Here is a 26,099-nt window from a genome sequence, read left to right on the forward strand (position 1 = left end):
GTATCATGACTTAAAGAAGTTGTTTTGGTGGTCTGGATTGAAACGTGATGTAGCACAATTTATGTACTCTTGTCTGATTTGTCTGAAGTCGAAGGTAGAGCATCAGAAACCTGCTGGATTGATGACACCGTTAGATGTACCAGAATGGAAATGGGATAGTGTATCCATGGATTTTGTGACGAGATTGCCGAATACTCCTAAGGGAAATGACGCTATTTGGGTGATTGCTGATAGATTGACGAAGTCGGCACATTTCCTTCCGATTAATATTAGTTTTCCTGTGGCTCAGTTGACAGAGATTTATATTCGAGACATAGTGAAATTGCATGGTGTTCCTTCAAGCATCGTGTCAGATAGAGATCCAAGATTTACTTCTAGATTTTGGAAGAGTTTGCAAGAGGCTTTAGGCTCTAAGTTGAGATTGAGTTCGGCTTATCATCCTCAAACAGATGGTCAGTCGGAAAGAACAATTCAGTCACTTGAAGACTTGTTGAGAGTTTGTGTACTTGAGCAAGGTGGAACTTGGGATAGTCATCTTCCGTTGATAGAGTTCACTTATAATAACAGCTATCATTCAAGTATTGGGATGGCACCTTTCGAGGCTTTGTATGGTCGGAGGTGTAGGACTCCGTTGTGTTGGTATGAGACAGGTGAAAGTGTGGTTCTAGGACCAGAAATTGTTCAACAGACTACTGACAAGGTGAAAATGCTTCAAGAGAAGATGAAAGCGTCGCAGAGTCGACAGAAGAGTTACCATGATAAGCGTAAGAAAGACCTTGAGTTTCAAGAGGGAGACCATGTGTTCTTGAGAGTTACTCCAACGACCAGTGTTGGTCGTGCATTGAAGTCAAAGAAGTTGACTCCAAAGTTTATTGGTCCTTATCAGATATCAGAGAGAATTGGCACGGTGGCTTATAGAGTTGGCTTACCACCGCATTTATCGAATTTGCACGATGTGTTTCATGTATCGCAGCTGAGGAAGTATGTTCCAGACCCGTCCCATGTGATTCAGAGTGATGATGTGCAAGTTAGAGACAACCTTACGGTAGAGACCTTACCCTTGAGGATTGATGATCGCAAGATGAAGACGTTGAGAGGCAAGGAGATACCTCTAGTGAGAGTTGTTTGGAGTGGAACGACTGGTGAAAGCCTGACATGGGAGCTAGAGAGTAAGTTAGAAACGTTTTTACGTGAAACGCTTTTGGAGAAAAGGGAGAAAAGTCAGAAAAGAGGAGAACTAGAGGGAGAGCTGCGATTTCATCATAACCAGGTAAGGGTGAGACTAATTTTCAATATTATTAAGGGTATAATTCTATAGGATGAATTTAGCATGATTAGGTTAAGTTTTGGTGAGAATTGAGAATTAGGTTTAAGATCAATTTTGATGATTGAATCATGAACAGATGTTAGATTGATGCAAAATTAGTGTACATACCTTAGATATTACTTAAGATGATAATTAGATGCTACTTGGATGAAGGAATCATGAATATAGGTGAAAAGTTGTGATTTTTAGGTTTCTGGCTGTACTGACATTCATCGCTCGCATCTGCGAGCAAGAACACTCGCAACTGCGAGCTAGAACCCAGAGCTCGCAACTGCGAACAATGCAACTCGCAACCGCGAGTGACCTGTAAGCTCGCCATTGCGAGCAGAATAACTCGCCACTGCGAGTAAAGACTTAGGAACCCCAGAATGCACGCTTTGCTCGCCATTGCGAGCAAAGTTACTCGCCACTGCGAGTTAGGCTGTTAGTCGCCCAAAATTGTCCCGATGCGATCCTTTCGCACGTGTAGTCTTGAGTTGACCTTAGAAGTAAGTAAGAGAGCTGTTTAGGATACTTTCATAAGCTCCAGAAGTCTGTTAGGTGACTGAGATTAGTAGTGTTGTTGCATGAATGATATTATGATGCTTTATGATACTTATGTTGATGTAATTCATTCCTTAGATGATGTTAACGCATTCAAGTGTTATTAAATGCTGTATCTTGCTGCTGTTTCCTGCTGTTGACTGTTAGTGTCTTGAAGTTGCATGAGTCGGTCTATGTTGTTAGAATTTAAGAAGTTGTCCATGATTATGAGTCATATGAGTTGTTCACGTTGTTGTCTAAGTTGTTGGAAGTTTGAGTTCATTGCATACTCATTAAAGTTGGGGGCTTTAGGCCCGGCAGCCTTTGTGCTCACACGTTGAAGAGCCTATTATGCTCATTTTGTTGTTGATTGGTACCACATGCATTTGCATATCAAGAAGTTTCATGATGTTTAAGTTGTCAAGTTGTTGTTGAGTTGATAGAGTTGCATGGTCAAAGATGAGTTGTGTTGTCAAGTTGTTGTTGAGTTGATAGAGTTGCATGGTCAAAGGTGAGTTGAGTCGTCAAGTTGAGTGTTAAGTTGATTATGATTTGTGATGAAAATTCGTAATGGTATTTGATGATTGTATTTGTTATGAAATGAAAAATATGTTAATTGTTAATCATTGATATGTTATTAATGTTTGAGTTGTTAAATGCATTTTATTGGATTATATGCTTAATGTATTGATTATGAAATCTCATCCCTTCTGCGTATATGTTGCCTCGACCGTGGGTAATGTGCAGGTAATAAAGATTAGAGGCGTTCATGAGTGGACTCTTCACTTGGTGTCTAGGTGCTCTGATACGTAACGGGATGGGAGCTTGCTTTTACTTCTATTCCTTACGTGTCTCTTTTATGAACTAATTTATGAGATTTTCCAATAAGGCCTGCGTGCCAAAACTTTTAAATGTTGAACTATTTTCCGCTGCAATAGTTTAAGATTTTCATGATGTTGAATTTGAAGGATAATTATTATTATCTATTTTGAGATGTTAAAGTAGTGTGTGACATTCCGTTATGAACTAAATACTCTGATTTTAAATGAAATTTTTATGTTGGGAAAACGGGGTGTTACACTATGCAAAATGGTCTCTGCCCCACCTGAAACTCCATCACCAAACTGAAAGTCATTGAGATACTTAGCCATATCTTTACCAACTCCTTTAATAGCAACTTTGGATATCAGACGCCTCCAAATAATGTTTACTACAATAGGGCGTATTCCACCATCAGACTTTAACAATGGTGTCAAGGATGCAGAAGCTACAAACTATGCCAAACTCTAGGAGCATCTTCCTCCTAGCCATTGATTAACCACTAAAGTGATAACACATAAAAGATCTCTTGCCAGAACCGAACCTTCTCCACATAATGCATCTAAAGGTGTTGGGCTCGCAAGCCAGCTCTACCACAAGATGTCTCTTTAGGGAACGATTTAATGCATTTGAGAACGATGTCAACTTCAGCCACAAGGGGAGCTTCACAAAACATGGAGGTCGACAAAGGGAGGGATATACTTTATTTTTTATTTTGATCGTGTGGCCCGTTAGTTGCTGAAAAAAGAAAGAGTCCTTATATAGTTGTCGGTAACTAATAAATACCCAATTTTTTCTTTCTCTAATGAGGGTTCTTAATATGTTAAGCTCCTTGTTAATTAAATGACTCATTAAAAATGTTCTTAAGTAGCACATTTCTTTTCTCCTCCAATACGTACTAGCTACTAAACTTATGAAGTTAAACAACTCGGATTATGAATAGTCTAAACTCTAAAAGATATGGTAGGATATCTTAAATATAATTAAAAAACCCCCGAATCTCACTCAAAGAAAAAACAACAAAATAGGAAAGAGAAACAACGTGTGTACACGATCTACATTAATGTCCAATCCAATCTGAAATTCAATTCAATCAATTCATCTACCAATCATCTAACACTGTAAATATTAAAATTAAAAAATTAACATTAAATTGTAACAGTCTCATAAGCTAATCCATCAATTTCCCAGCACCGCCACTATAACAAACACACACATTCATTTCATACCTTTTTCTTTATAAATATCATCACTTTTCCTTTTACCTTTCTTTTCTATATAAATAACATTGCTTCATTTCTCATGTCACTGTGAGTGTGATACATGAAATTCATCATTGTTTTGTTTCTCACACAATAATTTAAGGTTGTCTTTTCTTTTTCTCTTTCTTTCACTCTTCAAATCTCAGATCTCTCAACCATTGCTGAACCCCATTTCTATATCATCTTTAATAGATCTCATCGTTCAATCCATCATCTAAATTTTCAACCTTTCCAATTTTTTTCAAATGTTTTTCTGAATTTGCTTAAATTTTATTAATTGGGATTTCTGATCCAAGGTTGAGTTTTTATGTTTAATTTTTTACCTTAACTTGATTTTTATCTAATTAGCTTTAATGGGTTTTCATTAATTACTCTTAATTTGGTTTTTTTGTCAAATTCCCATGTTTTAGTTTTCTAGTTTAAGCTGGTTTAGTTTAGTTCAGATGTTTTGTTTTTTTGTTTGTTTTATTTCTCTTTTTGTGTTTTTGTGTGTAGTACATATATGAATGTTTGTGTTTTTGGTTTAGTTTAGTTCAGATGTTTTGTTTTTTTGTTTGTTTTATTTAACTTTTGTGTTTTTGTGTGTAGTACATATCCGAATGTTTGTGTTTTTATTGTTTGATCAATAAGAAAAACATGTTTTGTATTTATATGTAGTTTAAGCTTGTTACTGTTATGTAGATCTGAAGCTAGTTTAACACTTATCTTTTAATAGTATGTATTATATATACTAATAGATAAATATGGAAAGTGAAAGGACATGATTTATGTTAAATATGGAAAGTGATTTTGTGATCCATAGTTGGATAAACTGTTTATGTACATCATAAGCTTAGTAGTTACCTTTATTGATTTTGATGATTTGATGTAAGTATGTTTGATTTGATTTGACTTGAGATTTTTGTGCTAGATCTTGATCTGATGTTGTGGATCATAATGTTCGAGCTTTTTAGTTTTTTTATAAGCGATGTGTTTCTAAATAAGATTCGGTATTTTTTAGGTTCTAGATGGCAAAACCAAGTGCTGCTGATAATAGGACTAGAAGTTCAGTGCAGATCTTTATAGTAGTTGGTTTGTGCTGTTTCTTCTATATATTGGGAGCATGGCAAAGAAGTGGTTTTGGAAAAGGAGATAGTATAGCATTGGAGATTACAAAGAATAACGCCGAATGTGATGTAGTTCCAAATTTAAGTTTTGATTCACACCATGCTGGTGAAGTTAGTCAAATTGATGAATCCAATTCGAACACTAAGGTGTTTAAACCTTGTGATGCTCGTTATACCGATTACACTCCGTGTCAAGATCAACGGCGTGCTATGACGTTTCCGAGAGAAAACATGAACTATAGAGAGAGACACTGTCCTCCAGAGGAAGAGAAGTTACATTGTATGATCCCAGCACCAAAAGGGTATGTAACACCTTTTCCATGGCCTAAGAGTAGGGATTATGTCCCTTATGCTAATGCACCTTATAAGAGTCTCACAGTTGAGAAGGCTATTCAGAATTGGATCCAATATGAGGGAAATGTGTTTAGATTCCCTGGTGGTGGAACCCAATTTCCTCAAGGTGCTGATAAATATATTGATCAACTCGCATCTGTTATTCCTATCAATGATGGGACAGTGAGGACAGCACTTGACACCGGTTGTGGGGTATGTTTATGTTTTTATTTATCTCAAATTCCTGATCAGTTTTGTTAAACCTCCTTGGCCCTGTTTGCTTAAACAGCTTAATTGATTACTTATAGTATAAGCTATTTCTGTTACAAAGATAAAATATTGTCAAAGTGTTTTTCCATATAAGCTATATGTTGTTTTTATAAGCTATCGTTGAGAACTTACCACAATTCAAACTGGCTTGTACATATTACTTTGATTATTTGGTTCAGTATTTGTATTAAGCAATGTATGTATTCGTATGTCAGGTTGCAAGTTGGGGTGCATATCTTTGGAGCAGAAATGTTGTTGCCATGTCATTTGCACCGAGGGACTCTCACGAAGCACAAGTACAATTTGCTCTAGAAAGGGGTGTACCTGCTGTTATTGGTGTTTTTGGAACCATAAAGTTGCCATATCCATCAAGAGCCTTCGACATGGCTCATTGTTCTCGCTGTTTGATTCCATGGGGAGCAAATGGTAAGAACATCAAAGTTAAAGTAAACAATGTTTTACCATGTAAAAACTATTAGCTGCAAGTAAAGAAGCATGATTTGACATTATATTTTGGTTGTTGATTTGTAGATGGAATGTATATGATGGAAGTTGATAGAGTTCTAAGGCCTGGTGGTTATTGGGTGCTTTCTGGTCCTCCAATCAATTGGAAGGTCAACTACAAACCATGGCAGAGACCAAAGGAGGAACTTGAGGAAGAACAAAGAAAGATTGAAGAGGTTGCTAAGAAACTTTGCTGGGAGAAGAAATCTGAGAAGGCTGAAATTGCAATTTGGCAAAAGATGACAGACACCGAATCATGCCGTAGCAGACAAGATGACTCCAGTGTAGAATTTTGCGAATCCTCAGATCCTGATGATGTCTGGTATGCATGCTTCCCCCCCTTTTTGTTATATTTATCATTTATTTGTTGACGTTCCTTTTAATTCTCTCTGCTTGTCATGAGAACATACATGTGTGTGATATGTTTTAAATTGTGATTGCGGTTAAACTCAAACCTTTATATTGCAGAAAAATTAGACAAATTTTAAAACCATGCATCCGAGCATACGACTAAAAGAATCTGATATTGTCTAGTAATGTATTAGATATTGACACTTGTTGTACTGTATGTTAATGATATCGTCTCTATTGATTTTTTAATTGTATAAATATGAGCAATGTTTAATGTTGTATAGAAATAAGAGGTGCACTGACTTTAAATGCGTTTGTTCTGTGGCTATAGGTATAAGAAAATGAAGGCATGCGTTACTCCGACTCCTAAAGTTTCTGGTGGCGATCTTAAACCATTTCCAAACAGGCTATATGCGATCCCTCCTAGAGTTTCTAGTGGTTCTATTCCTGGAGTTTCTTCTGAGACATACCAGGATGATAACAAAATGTGGAAAAAGCATGTCAATGCATACAAGAAAATTAATTCACTGTTGGATTCCGGAAGATACCGCAACATTATGGATATGAATGCTGGTTTGGGTAGTTTTGCTGCTGCTATTCATTCATCTAAGTCATGGGTCATGAATGTTGTGCCTACTATAGCTGAGAAAAGTACGCTCGGTGTGATATATGAGCGAGGATTGATTGGCATCTATCATGATTGGTATGGTTTCCTAACTATTCCATCCTATTTTATTCATGTCAGATCTCGATCTTTAACTATTCGATCCTGTTCTTTTTTCTTATATATTTTTGTTGCTTTTTTATCCAGGTGTGAAGGCTTTTCTACATATCCAAGAACATATGATCTCATTCATGCTAATGGCCTCTTTAGTTTGTACCAGGATAAGTAAGTGTTCCTTCGGTCAAATGACTATTTAACTATTCGTCTTGTTAAGTTTTATAAGCCAGTTCTTATTCCATAGGCGTAGACTACTAACTTCACCCAGTATTGCAATGGGATCTGTAGTGACCTTGTTTGTTGAGTCTCCAAACTGTTACATGGTTAAAAAGCACTTTTTACCTGTGCTTGAGTGAGTCCATTTCAGTCCCTAAACATGGTCATTATAAAAAATATGAAAAAATTACACTCCCTGCCCCAGAAGAAACTTGAACTACTCTCCTCTCCCATCTTACGTTAAAACCTACACTACTCTCGATGATAAGTGAATATGCACATTTTAATAAAAATTAGGATTCCTATGCACATTTTTTTCTTCAATTTTGGCTCTTATTATCTTTTACATGTAGTTTTGAAATCTTACTAGTATCAATGTTAATTTGTATCAACATAAAACAATAAAGATAAACTAAAGTTATGAGCATTCTTTCGAAGCCAATAAAATGGATATTAAAATCTTCATTTCATCTTCTAAAGTCATACAATCAATAATAAGGTGTTCAAAATATTGAAAATCAATAATAACAGTTTTTGCATTTGTTACTCTTTTTTTGTTTTGTTTAATTAAGCATTCAACCGTGTCTTGATTTTGCCTACCATTAGCAGAAAACTTGTTTTTAGTTTCGTGAGTTCTCTTTTTTAGTTGTGTTCTTTCATGTGACTCAAGCATGTCTATGATGTAATTGAACGCAGATGCAATACAGAAGACATTCTTCTCGAGATGGACCGGATATTGCGACCAGAAGGCGCTGTCATAATCCGTGACGAAGTCGATGTGTTAATTAAGGTAAAGAAGTTAATCGGAGGAATGAGATGGAATATGAAATTGGTCGATCATGAGGACGGTCCTCTTGTTCCTGAGAAAGTACTAATTGCTGTCAAACAGTATTGGGTTACTGATGGAAATTCCACATCAACACAATAATCACTGAAAAACAAGTTGAAGAAATTGCACTCCTAGCCTTAAGCTGCTACTACTTTTCTATATACAAACAATAGTCACAAAGTTCATATGGTTTGATTCATCATCACAACTGTGGCAGAGAGAGGGGTCCACATAACTTGCTCCAAGTTTATGCTACAAGTCAGTTTTGGTGTTAAATTAATTAACAATTTAGAATGTTGCATTCAAGAATAGAAACACACCTCTCTATGTGCCACTATTTTCCCTAATAGTTTATTTATTTAAATTAAATGTTTTGCTTTGTACCAAAAGGAAAAAGTAGTTATATTTCTGAATTTTAAGTTGTAACCAATCCTTCTGTCAATTGTATTGATGAAAATAACTTTTCTACATTTTTGTAAACCTTAGGTTGCTGTTCTTCATTTACTTATTTTTAACAAATTCCTTCCATGCTTGCAATTTACCAGGATTGTTCAGTGATTCAGATTTGCCTTACTTTCAGTTGTGTTAAAAGAACAAATTATACTTCTGAAAGAAGTTTAGGGCCTGTTTAAATTTCATTCAAAACAAAGGGCAACAGTATGAGTGAGATATACTGTTAAATGAATTTTGGACACATACAGAAAATAAACAACGGAAGCGATGGCATATATTATGTCGTGTGGTTTGTGCGTGCTTATTGTCGTGCACTATAGCAATGCTCTTAAAAAGTATAATTGTTTTGGGAAAACTAACAAGTGAGAGTGATCTCTTCAAGCAACCAAAATCTATTGAAGACATTGGACATATCTCAACAAAAACAGTTTTTCATACGCACCTGCCAAGAATGAAACCTCAAACAAATGATTACAGCATCTAAAACAAGTGGAAGGGCAATTATGAGAGGATCACACAGAGTTAGTTAACAGTAACTTTTTGGCGGGAAAAGTCGTTACATTGCAATTAGTATCTTTAAACAATGGAGCAGACGTATCTAACACGAAATAAATTGAAACTGATAGCTGCTGTAGGTCGAAGGTTGGGTCATACTTTCAAGTGCTCGAAGCTTTTTACGAATGATGTCACAGCCATCAAGATTTTAACCATTCCAGAAAACAAGAAACACAATGGATTTCCACACAGAATCTTAAATCACGTCTCTATTCTGAAAATGTTGAACCATCCCAATATTGTCAGGTCAATCTTTTTCCTTCCTTCATCTCTTTTCTGTTTTAGTTAGCTTCTTTGTAGATGTATCATTTGAGTGGTTATTGATATTAATTAATGTTTTTTAATTTGTTCCATAAGTTTGGCTTGCACTTTATTTACATTTATTGATTTTGTGATTTTAATATAAGATGGATATATGTTTATTATTTAATGATGTTGATTCATTCACAGAAGTAAAAAGAAAATACCCTAAAGTGATTTATGTGTTTGCTGTTATCGATACAGATTGCAAACAATGATGGAAACTGAGGAAGAAGTGTTTATTGTTTTTGAATATCTTGCTTGTCTTCGAAAATACCTCACCAATCAGATGTTGTACGACATTCAAAACCGGGAAAAAGTAAGTCAAGTTTTGTTAACAATTGTGGGTAGTGTAGTGTAGTGCAAGAAAAAGTTTGTATGATTCTAACAAAACTTGCATATATCTTTGTTTTCAACATGATAGTTCTATAATATATTGTGCTTCTATTAGATATCTTATAGTGCAAGAAAAGGAAAAAAAAACTTATCATACAATTAGATATCTGATTTCCATTTTAATTTTCACTTTTGTTTGAAGTTTGATAATTATTATATATAATCCATTTTCCTTTGAAAATATAGTTACTAACTCTTTCATTGATCTACTACTGAATGTTTGTTTATTAATGGCAAGTGTTTTGTATTGGACAGAAAATGCTTTGCCTCTGCCCAAATAGCAGGATTTCAGCTGATCAGGCTCTTGAGTATCCATATCTTCGAGCTCGACCACCCATGATGATTGATGAAGCTCCTGTATTCACCACTTAGATGTCTCTCTCTCTCTCTCTCTCTCTCTCTCTCTCTCTCTCTCTCTCTCTTGCATTGTATGTCGAAATGAACAATCTTATAGAATCTGAGGTATAATATTGGATCTATCTTGTGTAATAAACTTTTCTCTTGTGAATCAGTAAGTGTGAGGACTCTGTGTTGTTTTCCATTGCTTCAGACCTGAAAATTTTGTTTCACACCTCGGCTAGCACTGCCAAATTCAAATAATATATTATAGAAAAAAATTCTGAATCAATTTGCATTAGGTGGATCAAAAGATAACAGAATAATTACAACAGTATTAACAAAAGAACTTGTAGGAATCAGTTGTTAACAAAAGTTTTGTTTCACACCTTGGCTAGCACTGCCAAATTTCAAGACTGTTTTCACGACTCATTTGCTCCTAGATGATCATTAAAAAAAGGGAAATGTTAACTTGTGCCCTTAAGGCACAAGTTTAGAAGCTAATTATAGAAATTAATTTTTGGAAATTGTGCATTTAATGCTTTGAAAGTTTAAAAATTTATTTTTTTAATACAAAACTTATGTTTTATTTCTTTTTTTAGATCCTTAACTTGTGCCCTTAGGGCACAAGTTAACATGACCCTTAAAAAAATGGGGTGACACTGACATCATATACCTCTTACACTAGTAAAAAAAAATCATATCCCTCTTGCAATAGAATATAACTATGGAAGTTAGTAAAACTATTTTGATGTGTATATATATCTAGCTAATCATAATCTAACCATAACAAAGTTACAAAAGGAAAAATGATGTGAAGAGAAGAGAAATAGGTGGCATTAACCGATTGAACATGTATTGACATAGATAAACAGAGGTACAAAGTAGAATCTCATTATTCAGTGTAGAGTAAAATGAATCTATCCAGTTGTCAGATAAAATATATCACCCACTTTATCGATGATGACTTGCAACTCACTCAACTCCTCACTTATAGACTAGACATAACACATTCTAGATCACTGCAATATGAGGTCCTTGCTTCTCATTGCAGTGATCCAGAGCGTGCTACGTCTAGTCTTTTGAACTATGGTGACAATTGTGTCAGAACTGCAAAGTATACGTTAGCCATGCCATGACCCTCCCCAAATTCTTGCTTGACCAATTCAGAAAGGTTGCCAATTTTTACTTCTTAGTATATGCAGTTTTACTACTTGTGGTAAACATGTCTGGTGTTCTAATCATAATTTCAGCATCAGCTAGTAAACTAGTAAACAGGTATGGCGTTCTCTTTAGTCTTATGCAAATTGAGCGTGTTAATAAACTAGTAAGTTTTTTTTTTTGCTATATGTTTATGACATCGAAATCATAATGTTTTATGATTTAATCAGGATATAGAAATGAATAACAGCAGAGTAAAATACATGAATGAGGGTAGGTGATTTTTTTTACTATTCAAAATAGAAACCAGTTAAATTTATCAACCAAGTCCCACATCGAAAACTGAATTAATTTTTTTAACATTTATAAACCCATTTCATACCATAATTGGCATCTTGGGGTATTAGGTTGGATGATGCACGTGGTTTTTTAAACCCTAAACCTTTCCCTCTATTTTAACTTAACGAGGTGTTTTACTAATTAGGGGTGTTTTACCAGTGTTTTCCCCTTTGTTGTGGATAAAAACTGAAACACTGATGCCTTGCACGTGCTGAATCCATGATGAACCATTGGGAGTGGTTTGCAGGTCAGTGAACTTGCCTACATCACTCTCTCTTGAGACTGTGACTCGCGGTTCACTATATTTCCTCACCTCTCCCTATACCCCACCACCATTTTTTTTTATAGTTTTCCTAATGGAATACTCTTTTACAATTTTACTCCTCATTTTATTTACAATTTTTTTTTTGTTTTTTGGTACAAACTTTTATTGTTCTTTTACAATTTGTGTTGATAATCTTAGAGGATCTAATATTTCATAATCTCATGATGTGGAGTGTCATACTGAATTTATTTACTTAATATAAGTTCTTGCATTTCAGGATTTAATTCATTTTCTTTAGTTATTTTCGGGTAAAAATTATTTTGGTAAAATGTTGTTATTAAAGTCTTTTGAATGTACTCGAAAAAAAAATATTCTCTAAGTAATTTTTTTTAGTTTCTCATTTTCTTCATTGGAGGTGCCTTTTGTTGGTCATTATTATCTTCAAATGTGTTTTTTATTGGTCAATCTAGTCTATGAAAATACTAACACTTTTGCTTTTTTTATATAGCTCGAGAGTCTATTTGAAATTTCGCTAGATTATAATGACAATGTCTCACACATTCAAAGTGGATAAAGGAGATGGTAGATGAAGCTAGAAAATGTAAGAAAAAGTTAATTTTGTTTAAGGTTGATTTTGAGAAAGCTTACGACTCAATTGAGTGGAACTACTTAGATGAGGTGATGGTGAAAATGGGGTTTCCAACCCTAAGTGGATAAAGGAGTGCATCGGGACAGCTACAACATCAGTCTTGGTGAATGGGTCTCCCATAAATGAGTTTACTTTGGACAGGGGTTTGAGGCAGGGTGACCCCCTCTCGCCTTTTTTATTTTTACTGGCAGCAGAGGGGTTTCATGTTTTAATGGAATCGGTGACTAATAACAATCTATTTACTGGTTACAAGGTGGGTTTAAATGATCCTGTTGTGGTTTCGCATCTCCAGTTTGCGGATGACACCTTAATCTTGGGTGAAAAATCTTGGGCTAATATTCGGGCTATGCGGGCAGTTTTGATTCTTTTCCAAGACTTGTCTGGTTTAAAGGTGAACTTTTTGAAGAGCCTTTTAGTTGGGGTGAATGTTCCTGGGTCTTGGTTAGCTGAAGCAGCAATGGTTCTGAATTGTAAGGTTGGATAAATCCTGTTTATGTATCTTGGCTTACCTATTGGTGGAAACGCGCGTCGGTTGGCCTTTTGGGAACCTCTTCTTAACCGCATATCTGCTAGACTGTCGCGGTGGAGGTCGAAATTTTTGTCCTTCGGTGGTCGTTTGGTGTTGCTGAAGTCTGTCCTGTCGTCGTTGCCTGTTTTATGTTCTTTCTTTTTTCAAAGCTCCGTCAGGTATCGTTTCCTCTATTGAATCTATTTTTAATTATTTTTTTTTTTGGGGGGGGGGGGGGGGGGAGTATAGACCACAGGAAAATATCTTGGATTGATTGGAAAACTATTTGTCGGAGTCGGGAGGTTGGCGGTTTGGGGGTAAGGAGGATTAGGGACTTTAATAGTGCTCTTTTAGGTAAGTGGTGTTGGAGATTGTTGCTTGAGAGGGATAGCTTTTGGTTTCGGGTGCTGGTGGCTAGGTACGGTGTGGAGGGTGGCCGCTTGTGTGATGGGGGCCGTGCGGCTTCTAGTTGGTGGAGGGACATTGCCACTTTACGTATGGCAGATTGGTTCCAAGGTAATGTCAATAGGGTAGTTGGGGATGGTCACAATACATTTTTTTGGACGGACGTTTGGGTGGGAGGTAGGTCTTTTAGTGGTAGATTTCATAGACTTTTTGAGTTGTCGTTATTGAAGGAGGAGTCGATTGCTGGTATGTATGCCTTAGGGTGGGGGGTAGATGGAGAGGCCTGGAGGTGGAGACGGAGGTTATTTGCGTGGGAAGAGGAGCTAGTGGGGGAACTTAGGTTGTTACTTCAAAATGTTTCTCTGCAGGTTGACAGAAATGATATGACTTTGTGGAGGTTGGAAACATCTTCCGGCTATACAATTCGAAGCGCTTATAATGCTCTGAATGCCAACTTTACGGTTGATCTTGCAGTGCCTGTGTCTTCTTTGTGGCATAAAGACGTTCCTTTGAAGGTGGTGATTTTTGCCTGGCGTCTGTTTCGTGACAGGCTTCCTACAAAGGAGAATCTTTTCCGTCGATAGGTTATTGGTATTGATGACCAGAATTGCGTGGGAGAGTGTGGGAAGATAGAATCATCTTCTCATTTGGTTTTACATTGTGATTTTTTCGGGTCTGTTTGGTTCTTTATTTACTGGTGGCTTGGTATTTATTCAGCTTTGCCTTATGATGTATCAAGCCATTTTCATCAGTTCACTTTTATGGGTGGGGCTGCCAAGTCAAAACAATCTATTCTTCAAGTGATTTGGTATGCAACGGTGTGGGAAATCTGGAAAGAAAGAAATAACAGGGTTTTTGGTGACAAGAAATGTTCAATTCAGCAGGTGGTTGACAAAGTAAAGTCGTTAACTTACGTGTGGCTGAAGGGGAAATATGTTAATCTTCCCTTCAATTATCATGGTTGGTGGCTTAGTCATTTTACCATCTTAGGGATCAGCTAATTGTTGTTTCTTTTTTGGTGTCCGCTTTTGCGGTATGGCTTTGCCTTGTAATTATAATCTTGACACTGTTTGGATTTTGGTTTTTCTTCTTTAGCACATCTTGTGCTAGGAAGACCTTTTTGTTGTGGTAATGAAATTTCATTTTAGCCTCTTCAAAAACAAAAAAAAAAAAGATTAAAATAGATGTGGTTGCTAATCAAATTTTATTTTTTTTAGTTAAAACAATCCTTAGTCAAACTTTATATATTTTACAACCGAATTCATATTTATTTACGTTTGATTTTTCTAAAAATCAATGTTAAAAATAAAAACTATTAGTTACACCCCCTCTACATCATTTAATTAACAAAACTAGTATGGACACCCGTGCCAAGCACGGGCTAGATTTTCGTCATATTTGAGGGAGAGAATGTTGCGATGTATCAAGTGTCAATTAACAAAAATCTTATTTGTAAGCCTTGAAGTTTTGGATGAAGATATGGTGGTATCATTTTCACTTGCGTGGTTGTTCTTTCTCCAAATTCTCGATCTACACCAGTGTAGGCTCCTCTAGAAATTCCAATGGTGGTATCACATCCCGGTTCAATATTGTGGAGTAGCGGGAGTGATTCTTGGTAGTGGATCATGGACACGGAATTCCAGACACTTAATGGAGAGATGTTAATGTGTCAAGTGTGAGTTAAAATTCCACATTGTAAATGCGAGCAACATATAAGTGAGATTACTCATATACATAAAGCCTTAAGACTTTGAAAGAAGATGTGATGTGAATCTCACTTGTGTGACTTCTCTTAGTCTAATGTGATAATACAAAGCGATGTAGGCTCCCATGGAAGTTTGAACATAATAATGATTTGTTTTGTTAGTTTTTGGGTTTATCTGTTTGATTTCTTTATCTAAAAAATTTGTTTTGAATGTCGTTCGCTTTCATGCAAAAAACTTTATTCAACCTCTCTATTATTTCAAATTCCTTCATTTTTGATATTTTGTGGGATCTTACAATGGAAAAATGTAGATGTGTTATGATGTGTTGACAAAATACATGTTTATTAGATATTTTAAATTAAGTGACATTTTTTTATGAGTCTAATTTTTTAGTAGCGTAATTACCTATTTTAAATTAAGTGGCATTTTTTTAATGACTCTTACGGATAAAAACACTCCTTATTTTTTTCTCTTATAATTTCTCTCAAGTTTAAATTCATTTGTCATCTTCTTTCCTTTGCTACTTTACTTTATCTCTTATTGTGAAAGAATGAAACAAACAACCCTCTTTGAAATCGCCGCCAACCGATGTTTTTTTACCATGTTGTGCCTTTGAACTTATGTGGCTATCTCACCATAACACAAACATATGAAGTCTCGCATTTAAGGGAGGGATGTTTATGTGTCATGTGTGGGTTAAACTTCTACATCAGCTGCAATAGTATATACTGAGTAACATATAAGCGAGATGAAAAATATACATAATGTCTTAAGATTTTAGGCAAAGATGTGATCTCAATCTCACTTGTAGGGTTTCTCTTAGTCCAATGTGATGGTCCAATCCATTGTAGGCTCCCTCAAAACTCCGAACATTATGATGAAATGTTCTTTTAGTTTTTGAATTTTAATTTGCTCAATTTTTTATATCAAATATAAGTTATTGGATGTCGTTTGCTTGCACGTTTTTTTTATCCAACCAATAGCATATAAATTACCTTCACATTTTGGTCTTTGGTTGAATCACTTAATGGAAAAATACATATGTGTTATGATGAGTAGAAAAAGTACGTGATTATTCCCTTAAAAAAAGTACGTGATTATAAGACATTTTAAAATGATGTGCCCTTTTTTAACCGAGTCTATTTTTTAACAGAGTTTATTTACTCTTAAATCTCCAACTCTTTTAACTAACCCATAAAATTATCAGTAACTTACTCTATTTCCAATACTTTTATGGACAAAACACGCTACTTTTTTTTCTTCTACCATTTTCTTTATTGTTCAAATTTCTTTCTCGTATTCTTATTCTTTTTCTTTCTTAATTTTTTTTCTCATTTCTTAAAAGATAGGAACATAAACTTCCCTCCGTGAAAACACCATCAATCCATCTTTTTAACCATGTTGTGCCTCCTTTTAAACTTATTTGACTGTCAACAGATCACAGATGTATAAAGTCTCACACTTAAAGGATATATGTTAATGTGTCAATTGTGACTTCTACGTTTCTATTAAATAATTGATAAAAATAATTGATAATGATAATTGATTAGAAATATGATATTGTAAAATTTACATTTATGGGTTAAGGTAAAAGCTGAGACCCAATTAGTTGTTAAGGAAAAAAAAACCTTTTATATTTTCATATAATTGTCCTTTTCTTACTTATTATTTTCATTGAAGTAATTATACATTTTTTATTATTATCAAGACATATTTGTTTCTTTAATCATTGTAAAATCTACATATTCTTATTTGAATCTTTTTGTTAAGCCTTATTTGAACGGTTATTTTTCATATAAATTCATTCATGAATTTTTATTGTCATTTAATCTTTCCTTTAATTTAATTATACATTTTATAACTTGATGATATAAAATTTCCACTCCAAGCAAGAGAAGTCAAATACATTGATTGATTAATTTTTTTTACATTAATGGTTGATTCATATTCAAAAACGACGGAAATGGAACATGATATATTGATTTCATTGACAATAATTAACGATAGTGTTTTATGAAAATGGAATTCGAATCATTGATTTATATCTTTATTCCAAAATAACTCCAAGAATAATATATTGTTATATAAGGATCAATATTATGTCGAACATAACATTCTTGTATAAAAAAAATGTAGAATATGACAAATTTAAAAAAAAAAGAACATATATAAAGATCAAATCAAATCAATTAAGATCATTATCCTAGCAATGTCTAAAAAACCAAATACAATCGACTATTCATTATTAGGTATGGGTTGAGTCAGTCAATTCACCTACTAACTGAAGATTATAACAATGAAGTTTGGATGCCCATTTTCTAAAACCAAAGCTTTACCAAACTTCATCAACATGACCATGTCGAAAAAAAGTGTCAATCTTTTTAAAATAAGATTATTTCTATATTTGAATATTTCTGGAAAAAAAATTAGAAAGCAATGAATGGTTAGAATATTTTCAAATGAAATTTAAGATGACAGTAAAGATAATTGGGACAAAGAAAATCATAGAAATTAATGGAAAATATTGTGTTGCCAATTTTTTTTAATCCGGTTTATGTTCATAATTGTTTATTAGGTTAAATTTTTTTTTCTTTTTTGGACAGAATATTGGGTTAAGTTAATGTCCTTTAGTTTTTTTATTTTTCATTTTTTCTTATTAAATTTTTAGCTTAAAAAAACTTGTTAGAAAAGATGTTTAAAATATCTATAATTTGCTATTTTTAATTTGAAAACTGTCCTAAATACTATTTACAAATGAAAGACATAAGATTTTATTCATTATCACGGTTGAAAAGTGATTGGCTAATAAAAAATAAATGAGTCATGATTCAATTTAATTGGATGATAAATAAGCATTAAATGAGATGGAGAATGTGAAGATGTCACGTGTACTTTTGATTTGAAGCAAGCCAAATGTTTAATAAACTGTAAAACAATAAAAAAAACCAATGACATCCAAAAAACTAAAATTTAAGAAAAAGGAATTTACTCGTTTGATGCTATATTTTTTAAGCAAGCCAAATGCTATATTCTATTAATTTTGTTTTCTTAAATTATATTGAAAAATACCATTAAATTCCAAAATTTTAGTGATATAATTCAACTTTAATCTTTGGAAAGTAACTTTGTACACAATATCCATTTTATATACAAAAACACAATATCAAACAAAACTTCAAGGTACCTAATAATTTTTACAAAAATAAATAAATAAAAAGTAGCAATTATATTTTCATCACAATCTTTTAGTGGCAAGTCTATATGTCCGGACATTTAATTTTAGATTGAAATTTTGTTTTTCAAATATGTTCCGGTATTTTTTTATTGAGAATTTTTTTGGACACGAATTGGCAAAAGGAGGTCAATTCATGTCCATGGTCAAATTTGTTTAAAAAATGTACAACATAAATAGACTAAAAAAAGAGTACAACACAAATGAATGAATTGACAAATAGTAAATATGATAAGCTTCACCACCAAAATAGATGAACATCTTTTTTTTTTCCATAAAAAAAACAACTGATGTGTTATAATTAAATTTGAAAATAGAAAATTGTGTAAATATATGAACAAACCAAAGTTGAACAACAAAAAGAGGGATATTGAGAAATTGATTCCATGAAAAATAATTTAAAATAAAGAAAACGTTTCAATAAACCTAAAGAAATGTTTTGGGAAAAATATTGAAATTTGAGAATGAATTTCTGAATGAAGTGAAAATGAATTAATAAATATATGAACAAACCAAAGTTGAACAACAAAAAGAGGGATATTGAGAAATTGATTCCATGAAAAAGAATTTAAAATTTAAAATAAAGAAAACGTTTCAATAAACCTAAAGAAAGGTTTTGGGAAAAATATTGAAATTTGAGAATGAATTTCAGAATGAAGTGAAAATGAATTAGATCTTTTATTTTATAGATGAATTACATCCCTACAAAGTTAATACAATTAATTTTTATTTATTGTCATTATTAGCATGTTTTCAAAATAGGTAACAATTTGAATAAAACATTCCATTTATTCTATTTTCATTATAAGCTCTTTAGTCAACTTGCATGATCAAGCATAACATTGAATTCTAACTTTCTTTCTTAAAAAGAACAATGAATTGTGCTAATCTTTTTGTTTTTTCTGTTTATGAATCCGTACAATTGTGCTGATTTATTTTTCACGAATTGAGGCATAGAATTGTACGAATTGAGGCATATCATTTCCACTGAAGTCAAGGCAAATAAGACATATCAATGATTTTTAAATAAGTTATTGTTTTTTTTTTCAATGCATCCTTAGTAGTTAAGGCAAATAAACATTCCTTAAAAAAAATTATTGTCACTATCAAATATCGTGGCGTAAAATTATAAACTCAAACACTAAAATTTTAAACAATGTAGCAACAATTTTATAAATACTAAAATTTTCAAAAAACAAAACAGTAATTTTTTAAGTTGATTATAATTGTCAATAGAATTTTTAATTGATTAGTCACAATAAGGTCACAATTGTTATAAAAAAAAATCAAGAAAATCATTACCCTTTGTTTTCCAAAATTTTCAGTTGCAATCCTGGTACATTAAATACTCCTCCAAATTTTAGCACATCAGAGTTATTTTATATGTAATGTTACGTTTATTAAAAAAAAAAAAATCAAGAAACTCATTACCCTTTGTTTTCCAAAATTTTCGGTTGCAATCCTGGTACAATAAATATTCATCCGAATTTTAGCACTTGACATTTTGGTGTGTATATTCCCTAAAAAAAACATGTTGGCGTGTAGATGAAAGAAAACATTAAATGCACATATCATTATAAAGTTGCCATGTGTACTATCAAAATAAAATAGGGGAAATGTTTATAATAGAGATTATTGTAGCACTTGATTGCAAATTAACCATTAATCAATTATTTCCTTCTATACACTCTACTACTACATGATATCAATCAACTATTTCTAAATAAGAAAAAAAAAACTCCTTGAGTGCGGCAACACTGATCATTTGACCAAATCATTATTGCTTTGAGTGGGCAACACCATATGGTGTAGAAAAATCGGTGATGAAATGGTAAAGAAGTTACCATATATATATATATATATATATATATATATATATATTTTTTTTTTTTAAGAAAGAAGTTACCATATTTGTAAACCAAATTAATTATGTATTGATTACGGCAATAGCATGATATCATAAAAAAAAACGGAAACAAAAAAACCAATATGGCAAAAATAAAAAACATTGGAGTCCAAACAGAGTAATTGTCAAAAAAAATGGTATTGCCAATTGCTATTTTTTTCTGATAAAAAACAGTGTATACAGACGACATTTTTTTCGGAGACTTAAAAAATTAGTTTGATACGATGATATATAAAAGTGGTACTCTGTTTTGATACGATGTACATAACGTTGATCCTATTTAAGATAAATCTTATTTCCGAAGATTAAAAAAATTTCAGAAAGAGTATACAATAATTAATTCCTTCAAAAAAAAAGTACACAATAATTAAGTTATCTCCAAGTAATCACAACAAATATCGGTAACTAATATGTAAAATTGATCGGTCAATTAGAGTCGAAATTAGAGTGGAAAAGAAAAAAAAAACTTTAGTCTGGAATGAACGTATATAATAATATCGTACATATACAATACGGTTGGATTCCTCCATAAACATAAAATACGGTTGGATTAAAATGTATATAATACATATTGTTAAGGCAAAATGCACATGTACATAAAACAACACTGTATATTTGATACCATTTTTTAATCAAATATTTACATAATACATAATACATAATTAACGCAACTATCTTGATCAAAGGTCTAATCAAAGGTCTTATGCATTGCAAAAAATTTGTTTGAGGAGCATTAAATGCTATAATTAAAATGAGGCGCCACATGTACTTATGCTCATAGAAGTATCCTTTTGTATTATATAAAGATGTCTACAGTATTTCTAGGGTCATACTTAATTTTCAAAACACTTTTTTTTCATTCTATCTCTCATCATATATTCAAATTGCAAGTGTCATTTTTTCTACTATTTCATGGTGTTTTTATCCTTTCAGCGTTTGTGCATCGTACATGAATTACGATCACATACAGGACATTTATATGTTAAAAATGCGTAGCAAACTCAGTACACGCAACACATCTAAATTTGGAGTTACTAGATTTTTTTTTTTAACAAACTAAAATGATATATATTAACCAACGTTGAAGCACCCCACACGAGGTGTGCAAAAGATGAAACAACCAAGAGTATTTAAAAGATGGGGTGCCAAAACAATAAAAGCACCTTCAACAAACAAAAAACTAGTGAACACCCATACACAAAAGAGGATGTTTCTACCAATCATGATAACTGTAACTGAAAACTGCTTTTTTGGATTTCAACCATAAGAATGAATTTAAACATTTTCTAGGAAGGTAGAAGGATTATAGGCCGCATTGTTGAATACACGGTTATTTCTTTCCTTCCAAACAACCCAAACAGAAGCAAAGCAAATCACCCTTAGGTGCAGATGTGTACAGTGGCGGAGCTAGGAATTTTATTGAGCCCGGGCAAAAATTTTGATCGCAAATTCACATGCGACAATATATAAATAGTCATAAATCGAAATAAAAGAGGCTCGTCATTTTGTCAATAAAAGTACAATTTGAAATAAGAGAGATGAAACATAACTTGTCAATAGTGTGGTAAATAAAATTAGGAGGTAAATGCCCTTTCCGAGACCTCTTTGCGATGAATGTTTGAATAATAACAACATCATCAAACGACTTGAATATCTCTCGCTCGATGTAACATATCATCAAGTCATTGAACCACACATCGTTGATCATGTTGGTAACATATCATCAATTCCAACTTTTGTTGATGTTGATAATATCTTTGGTGCACCCGCTATTGTTGAAGATCCACAAATTAGAAGTTAAAATTTGATTAATTATGCCATGTTGTAGAAGTGATTGTAAATATTTTTATGTATGAAGTGATTGTTACCATAAATTAAATGAGCAATGGAGTGTGTGTGTGTGTGTGTGTGTGTGTGTATATATATATATAGATTTTGATTTATGTGAGTATTGAGTATTGGTTTGGGTGAATGGTATAATAGTTCGTAGTTAGGGAGAATTATTCTAGTTAAGTCACTTCAACAATTTATTCTAAAAATTGATTATAGTAATCGATTTCAAATTCCAATGATATTAATTATAATATTTTATTATATTGATTAAATTAATTTTAGTGGTAATTTTATGAATTATTAATCTTTAGAATTTATAGTAGAATATAAAATATAAAAAAAAAACAATGATAAGTTTTAGTGACAGCCAAACCGTAGGTAGAGGTCCATAATGCATTTTCAAATGGTCTCGTTAGAATTACCTACGTTTTTTCCGTAGGTAAATGTGAAAAACATATAATGACAGCCATTTGACAATGACGGACAGATTTAGCTACGGAAATTTGCCTTATAGTGACGGATTTTGGCTGTCACTATAAGTCAAATTTCTTGCAAATTTCTTGTAGTGATACAAAGAAAGTATCGGTTGAGCCCAGGCGTGTGCCTAGGCTAGCTGAGCCCTAAAAACGCTCCTGGAGACCAGCCAAATGAATAACTTTCATGATGAACCTATGTGGATTTGAGAAAGACTTGGTTGTTTAGTATTCAACAATTTTTTTCATTCAGCTAACCTTCATTTGGCTAAGTGGGATTTGTGTGTTTTCGGTTCTCAACTAAGCTTACTTTTTATTTTTAAGTATAAATAAACAAAAAGTGTAGTATTTAACTAGGGTAGACTTGTAAAATAAAAAATAGAGTAGAGTTAACAATGAGAGTCAAAACAAGTTAGACTTAAATTAGGAACATATGAACAGGGGTACTATACTATATTGAGGGAGGTTATGCTTCCATGCATTCTAGGACAAACATCGTATCATTTTTGTTTTGTCGGTTTCGAACAAAATTGTACCTAGTAGAATGTTTCTCTCTAGTAATTGCTACCCTCTCTCAGAAAGAAGACAACTCATATGGTTTCCAATATAATAGAATTATTAATTTTAGCATCTAAATTTGCTATATATATTACTCATCAAATAAAGAAATATTATTTAGACAAACATTTTGTTTGTCTACCAACGTATTTATACATAGATATAATTTTGTTTTTTTATTAGTTTTTTCTTTGTTCTCAAATCAAATGAATAATTATAAAGGGAATGTTGCCGACTGTCGTTAGAGTATTAGTTAAAATACTAAAAGTATAAAGTTTATATTAAAAAATTATATAATCATTGCATTGACTAAAGAAACAATTTGTATTTTTAAAATAAAATTTCTTTTAATAGAATTCTTAAATAATGCTCTCAGAACACTCATTAATAAAACCCTAATTATGATGGTATATTTCTGTACAATATAAAATACATTGTTAAACTTTGATGGTTTAAATAACATTTCTCCACCAAATATGTGTCTAATTCAAGTTATTATGAAGACAAATAAAAATTTATAAAAATATAGTCTATGAGCATTAAATCCACCTGAAAAATATGACCATGTGTCATGGCCCCTACCTGCTTTGACACTTGCATACTCCACTAGCCTACATATAGTGCTACTCCTTAATACACTACTCAACCAAACCAATCATCCCTTCACTTTACATTCTCTCTTGTCCATTTTCCTTTCCTCTCCTCTCTCCACCTTTAGCCTTTTCATCACATATGATTAGTTTCCCTTTCAAGTTTTTTCCTTAACTAGATAAACAATTGTTCCGTACTTTTCTATCTCTTTGTTCTTAAACTTGCCATAATAATAATACTATTTTTCTATTCTCTGATTCTGTTCCTCTTTCTTGTTTTTCTATTATTAATCTTTCTTGAAACAAGTTGTTTTGGGCCATTTTCTCTCTTTCTTCGTGTACTCAACATAATTTCCATCAACAATGTTTACTTTAACTTCCACTAACAAAACCAACCTTCATCAAATGCAAACTTTCAACACTGAAAACAGTAACAATAACAACCACCTCCATGATGCTGTTTTCTCTCCATACTTGAATATGAAAGAAGGAAAGTTAATAGCAAAAATTGGTGAATCAAGCCAAACAATCAATCCCTTTATCAACCATAGAAACTCCCCTCTTCATCAAGTGGAAAAGGCAGAAGAAATTGGAGTATTTGGAGCTGAAAAATACTTCAATAGAGGAGAAGTTGATACTCCAAGACCTTCTACAAAGTACCTTCCTCAGAGAAAGGAAACAATGGCTATAGAAACTAGAAAGTACCAAGTTGAGTATGGAACTCCAAGTATTAGTTCTGTGTCAACATGGAACAGCCAAAATGCACTCTTAAAGAGTGGAGTGAGAAATTCTATAGGGAATGGCAAAGAAAAAGAGCATGGTAAGAGTGTTCTATCAAGTCTTCGTCTCAAATGCTCTTGTTCTGATAAGAATTCTGTTGATATCAATGACCATGCAAGTGAAATCAGTTTTAATAACAAAACTTCTAAGTATGGTGCAGTTCAAGGTAAAACAACTCCAAAAAAAGTGTTCAATCTTGGTCTTGATGATGATCTTTCAGTTAGAATAAGAAAGCCTAGCTCAGAAATCTTACTCAACAAAGATGTTTACTTTCAAAAGCAAGAGAAGTTAAGGGTAGGATTAAGCAATGAAAAGAATAGTTTGGCTTCTAACTCAAGAAATCATCTTGTTCAAATGCAAAATCCATTAGATGATGAAAAGACACCAAGAAAATCACTTGAAGTATTTGGCTCACCAAATCCAATATTGATCAATAACAAAAGAAATTCATTGACCAATGATAAAAGGTTGATATTTCCAAAAATGAAAGAAATTGATAATGCATACTATGATGATGATGATGCTGCAAGTGATGCGAGTTCAGATTTATTTGAGATTGAGAGTCTCAAAGGAAAACCCTCCAACAACAATTTTCTTACTAGACAGACATCAGATGCTGCTTCAAGTTGCCTTAGCCCGAATTGTTATGCGCCGAGTGAGGCAAGCATAGAATGGAGTGTGGTAACTGCAAGTGCTGCAGTTATGTCAGATTGCGAAGATCAAATGTTTGAGTTTACAATAAGGAGTCCAATAAGGACACCATTGAAACCAAAAGTCGCTAAGGAGACACCGAGGCGGCGGCCTGGCATGTTATTGGGATGCAAGAGCCACAAAGCTGTTAGAGTTTCTGGTGATGCCTTTATAACTTATGAGAAACAAAGTTTAAGTCCAAAAATTAGTAGCAGAAACAAAAACAATACTAATTCTCAAGTGGCAAGGTTTCCAGGAGAGACAAATTATGGTTCAAAAAGGCATGGACAACAACATGGTCATACCACACCACCATTGCAGGCCTCTAACTCGCCACATGCTTCAAAGTTACTATACATTTAGCGATAGTATAGTATGTAACACGAACACTTCAGATTTGAAGACGTGACTATTAGTGTCTGGTGTCCGAGACACATGTGGTTATATTTAATAATGTTCTTTCATCAAATATGTTGGTGTCGTGCCTGGTGTCTGTGTCAGTGTTTCATAGAAATTTTAGACATTTTTTTGTTGTTTTGGAATATTTGCATTATGAAGTAGTATAGATCGCCCTTTCGAGTTTCGACCTATCAGGATAATCATTTTTGTTCATGTCTCTAATTTTTGCATAGACCGCCCTTTTGGGTTTTCAGTCCACCGAGACGCTCATTGTTGCCTAAGCCGCCTTTTCAGGTTTGCGACTT

At 33.1% G+C, this 26,099-nt stretch overlaps 4 protein-coding genes across 5 annotated transcripts; all 4 read left to right on the forward strand.

Moving 5' to 3' along the window:
* The first annotated feature begins 3,975 nt into the window (after positions 1-3,975).
* On the forward strand, positions 3,976-8,740 carry LOC146899503 (putative methyltransferase PMT2). Of its 2 annotated transcripts, none has more exons than XM_085733491.1 (7): positions 3,976-4,226; positions 4,931-5,582; positions 5,855-6,065; positions 6,171-6,465; positions 6,826-7,197; positions 7,306-7,383; positions 8,128-8,740. In XM_085733491.1, the coding sequence occupies exons 2-7, from the start codon at positions 4,938-4,940 to the stop codon at positions 8,357-8,359; spliced, it is 1,833 nt and encodes a 610-aa protein (XP_085589617.1). In that variant the 5' UTR covers positions 3,976-4,226; positions 4,931-4,937; the 3' UTR covers positions 8,360-8,740. The 2 variants fall into 2 exon arrangements, with proteins under 2 accessions (XP_085589617.1, XP_085589616.1); XM_085733490.1 differs by having other exon boundaries at positions 3,976-4,033.
* A 65-nt stretch (positions 8,741-8,805) lies between these two features.
* LOC146899504 (cell division control protein 2 homolog 1-like) lies at positions 8,806-10,505 on the forward strand. Its single transcript, XM_085733492.1, has 3 exons — positions 8,806-9,514; positions 9,773-9,887; positions 10,220-10,505. The coding sequence occupies exons 1-3, from the start codon at positions 9,297-9,299 to the stop codon at positions 10,334-10,336; spliced, it is 450 nt and encodes a 149-aa protein (XP_085589618.1). The 5' UTR covers positions 8,806-9,296; the 3' UTR covers positions 10,337-10,505.
* A 3,164-nt stretch (positions 10,506-13,669) lies between these two features.
* Positions 13,670-14,211, forward strand: LOC146899505 (uncharacterized). Its single transcript, XM_085736798.1, has 2 exons — positions 13,670-13,738; positions 13,858-14,211. Exons 1-2 carry the CDS (start codon positions 13,670-13,672, stop codon positions 14,209-14,211), a joined length of 423 nt encoding a protein of 140 aa, XP_085592924.1.
* A 9,618-nt stretch (positions 14,212-23,829) lies between these two features.
* LOC146899506 (protein PHYTOCHROME KINASE SUBSTRATE 1-like) lies at positions 23,830-25,950 on the forward strand. Its single transcript, XM_085733493.1, has one exon. It carries the CDS (start codon positions 24,289-24,291, stop codon positions 25,756-25,758), a length of 1,470 nt encoding a protein of 489 aa, XP_085589619.1. The 5' UTR covers positions 23,830-24,288; the 3' UTR covers positions 25,759-25,950.
* Positions 25,951-26,099: the final 149 nt, after the last annotated feature.

This window comes from Medicago sativa, chromosome 8, assembly GCF_051527215.1.
Source record: "Medicago sativa cultivar Bolivia chromosome 8, Bolivia_mono, whole genome shotgun sequence".
NCBI lineage: Eukaryota > Viridiplantae > Streptophyta > Magnoliopsida > Fabales > Fabaceae > Medicago > Medicago sativa.

Excerpts from the sequence above, each read along its gene's own strand:
- LOC146899505 (XM_085736798.1), top strand. The coding sequence starts at position 13,670 with ATGGGGGCCGTGCGGCTTCTAGTTGGTGGAGGGACATTGCCACTTTAC. Across the intron at positions 13,739-13,857 it reads TATGGCAGATTGGTTCCAAG|GAGGAGTCGATTGCTGGTAT; the intron begins GTAATGTCAATA and ends TCGTTATTGAAG.
- LOC146899504 (XM_085733492.1), top strand. The coding sequence starts at position 9,297 with ATGGAGCAGACGTATCTAACACGAAATAAATTGAAACTGATAGCTGCT. Across the intron at positions 9,515-9,772 it reads AACCATCCCAATATTGTCAG|ATTGCAAACAATGATGGAAA; the intron begins GTCAATCTTTTT and ends TTATCGATACAG. Across the intron at positions 9,888-10,219 it reads ACATTCAAAACCGGGAAAAA|AAAATGCTTTGCCTCTGCCC; the intron begins GTAAGTCAAGTT and ends TGTATTGGACAG.
- LOC146899506 (XM_085733493.1), top strand. The coding sequence starts at position 24,289 with ATGTTTACTTTAACTTCCACTAACAAAACCAACCTTCATCAAATGCAA.
- LOC146899503 (XM_085733491.1), top strand. The coding sequence starts at position 4,938 with ATGGCAAAACCAAGTGCTGCTGATAATAGGACTAGAAGTTCAGTGCAG. Across the intron at positions 6,066-6,170 it reads GATTCCATGGGGAGCAAATG|ATGGAATGTATATGATGGAA; the intron begins GTAAGAACATCA and ends GTTGATTTGTAG. Across the intron at positions 6,466-6,825 it reads TCAGATCCTGATGATGTCTG|GTATAAGAAAATGAAGGCAT; the intron begins GTATGCATGCTT and ends CTGTGGCTATAG.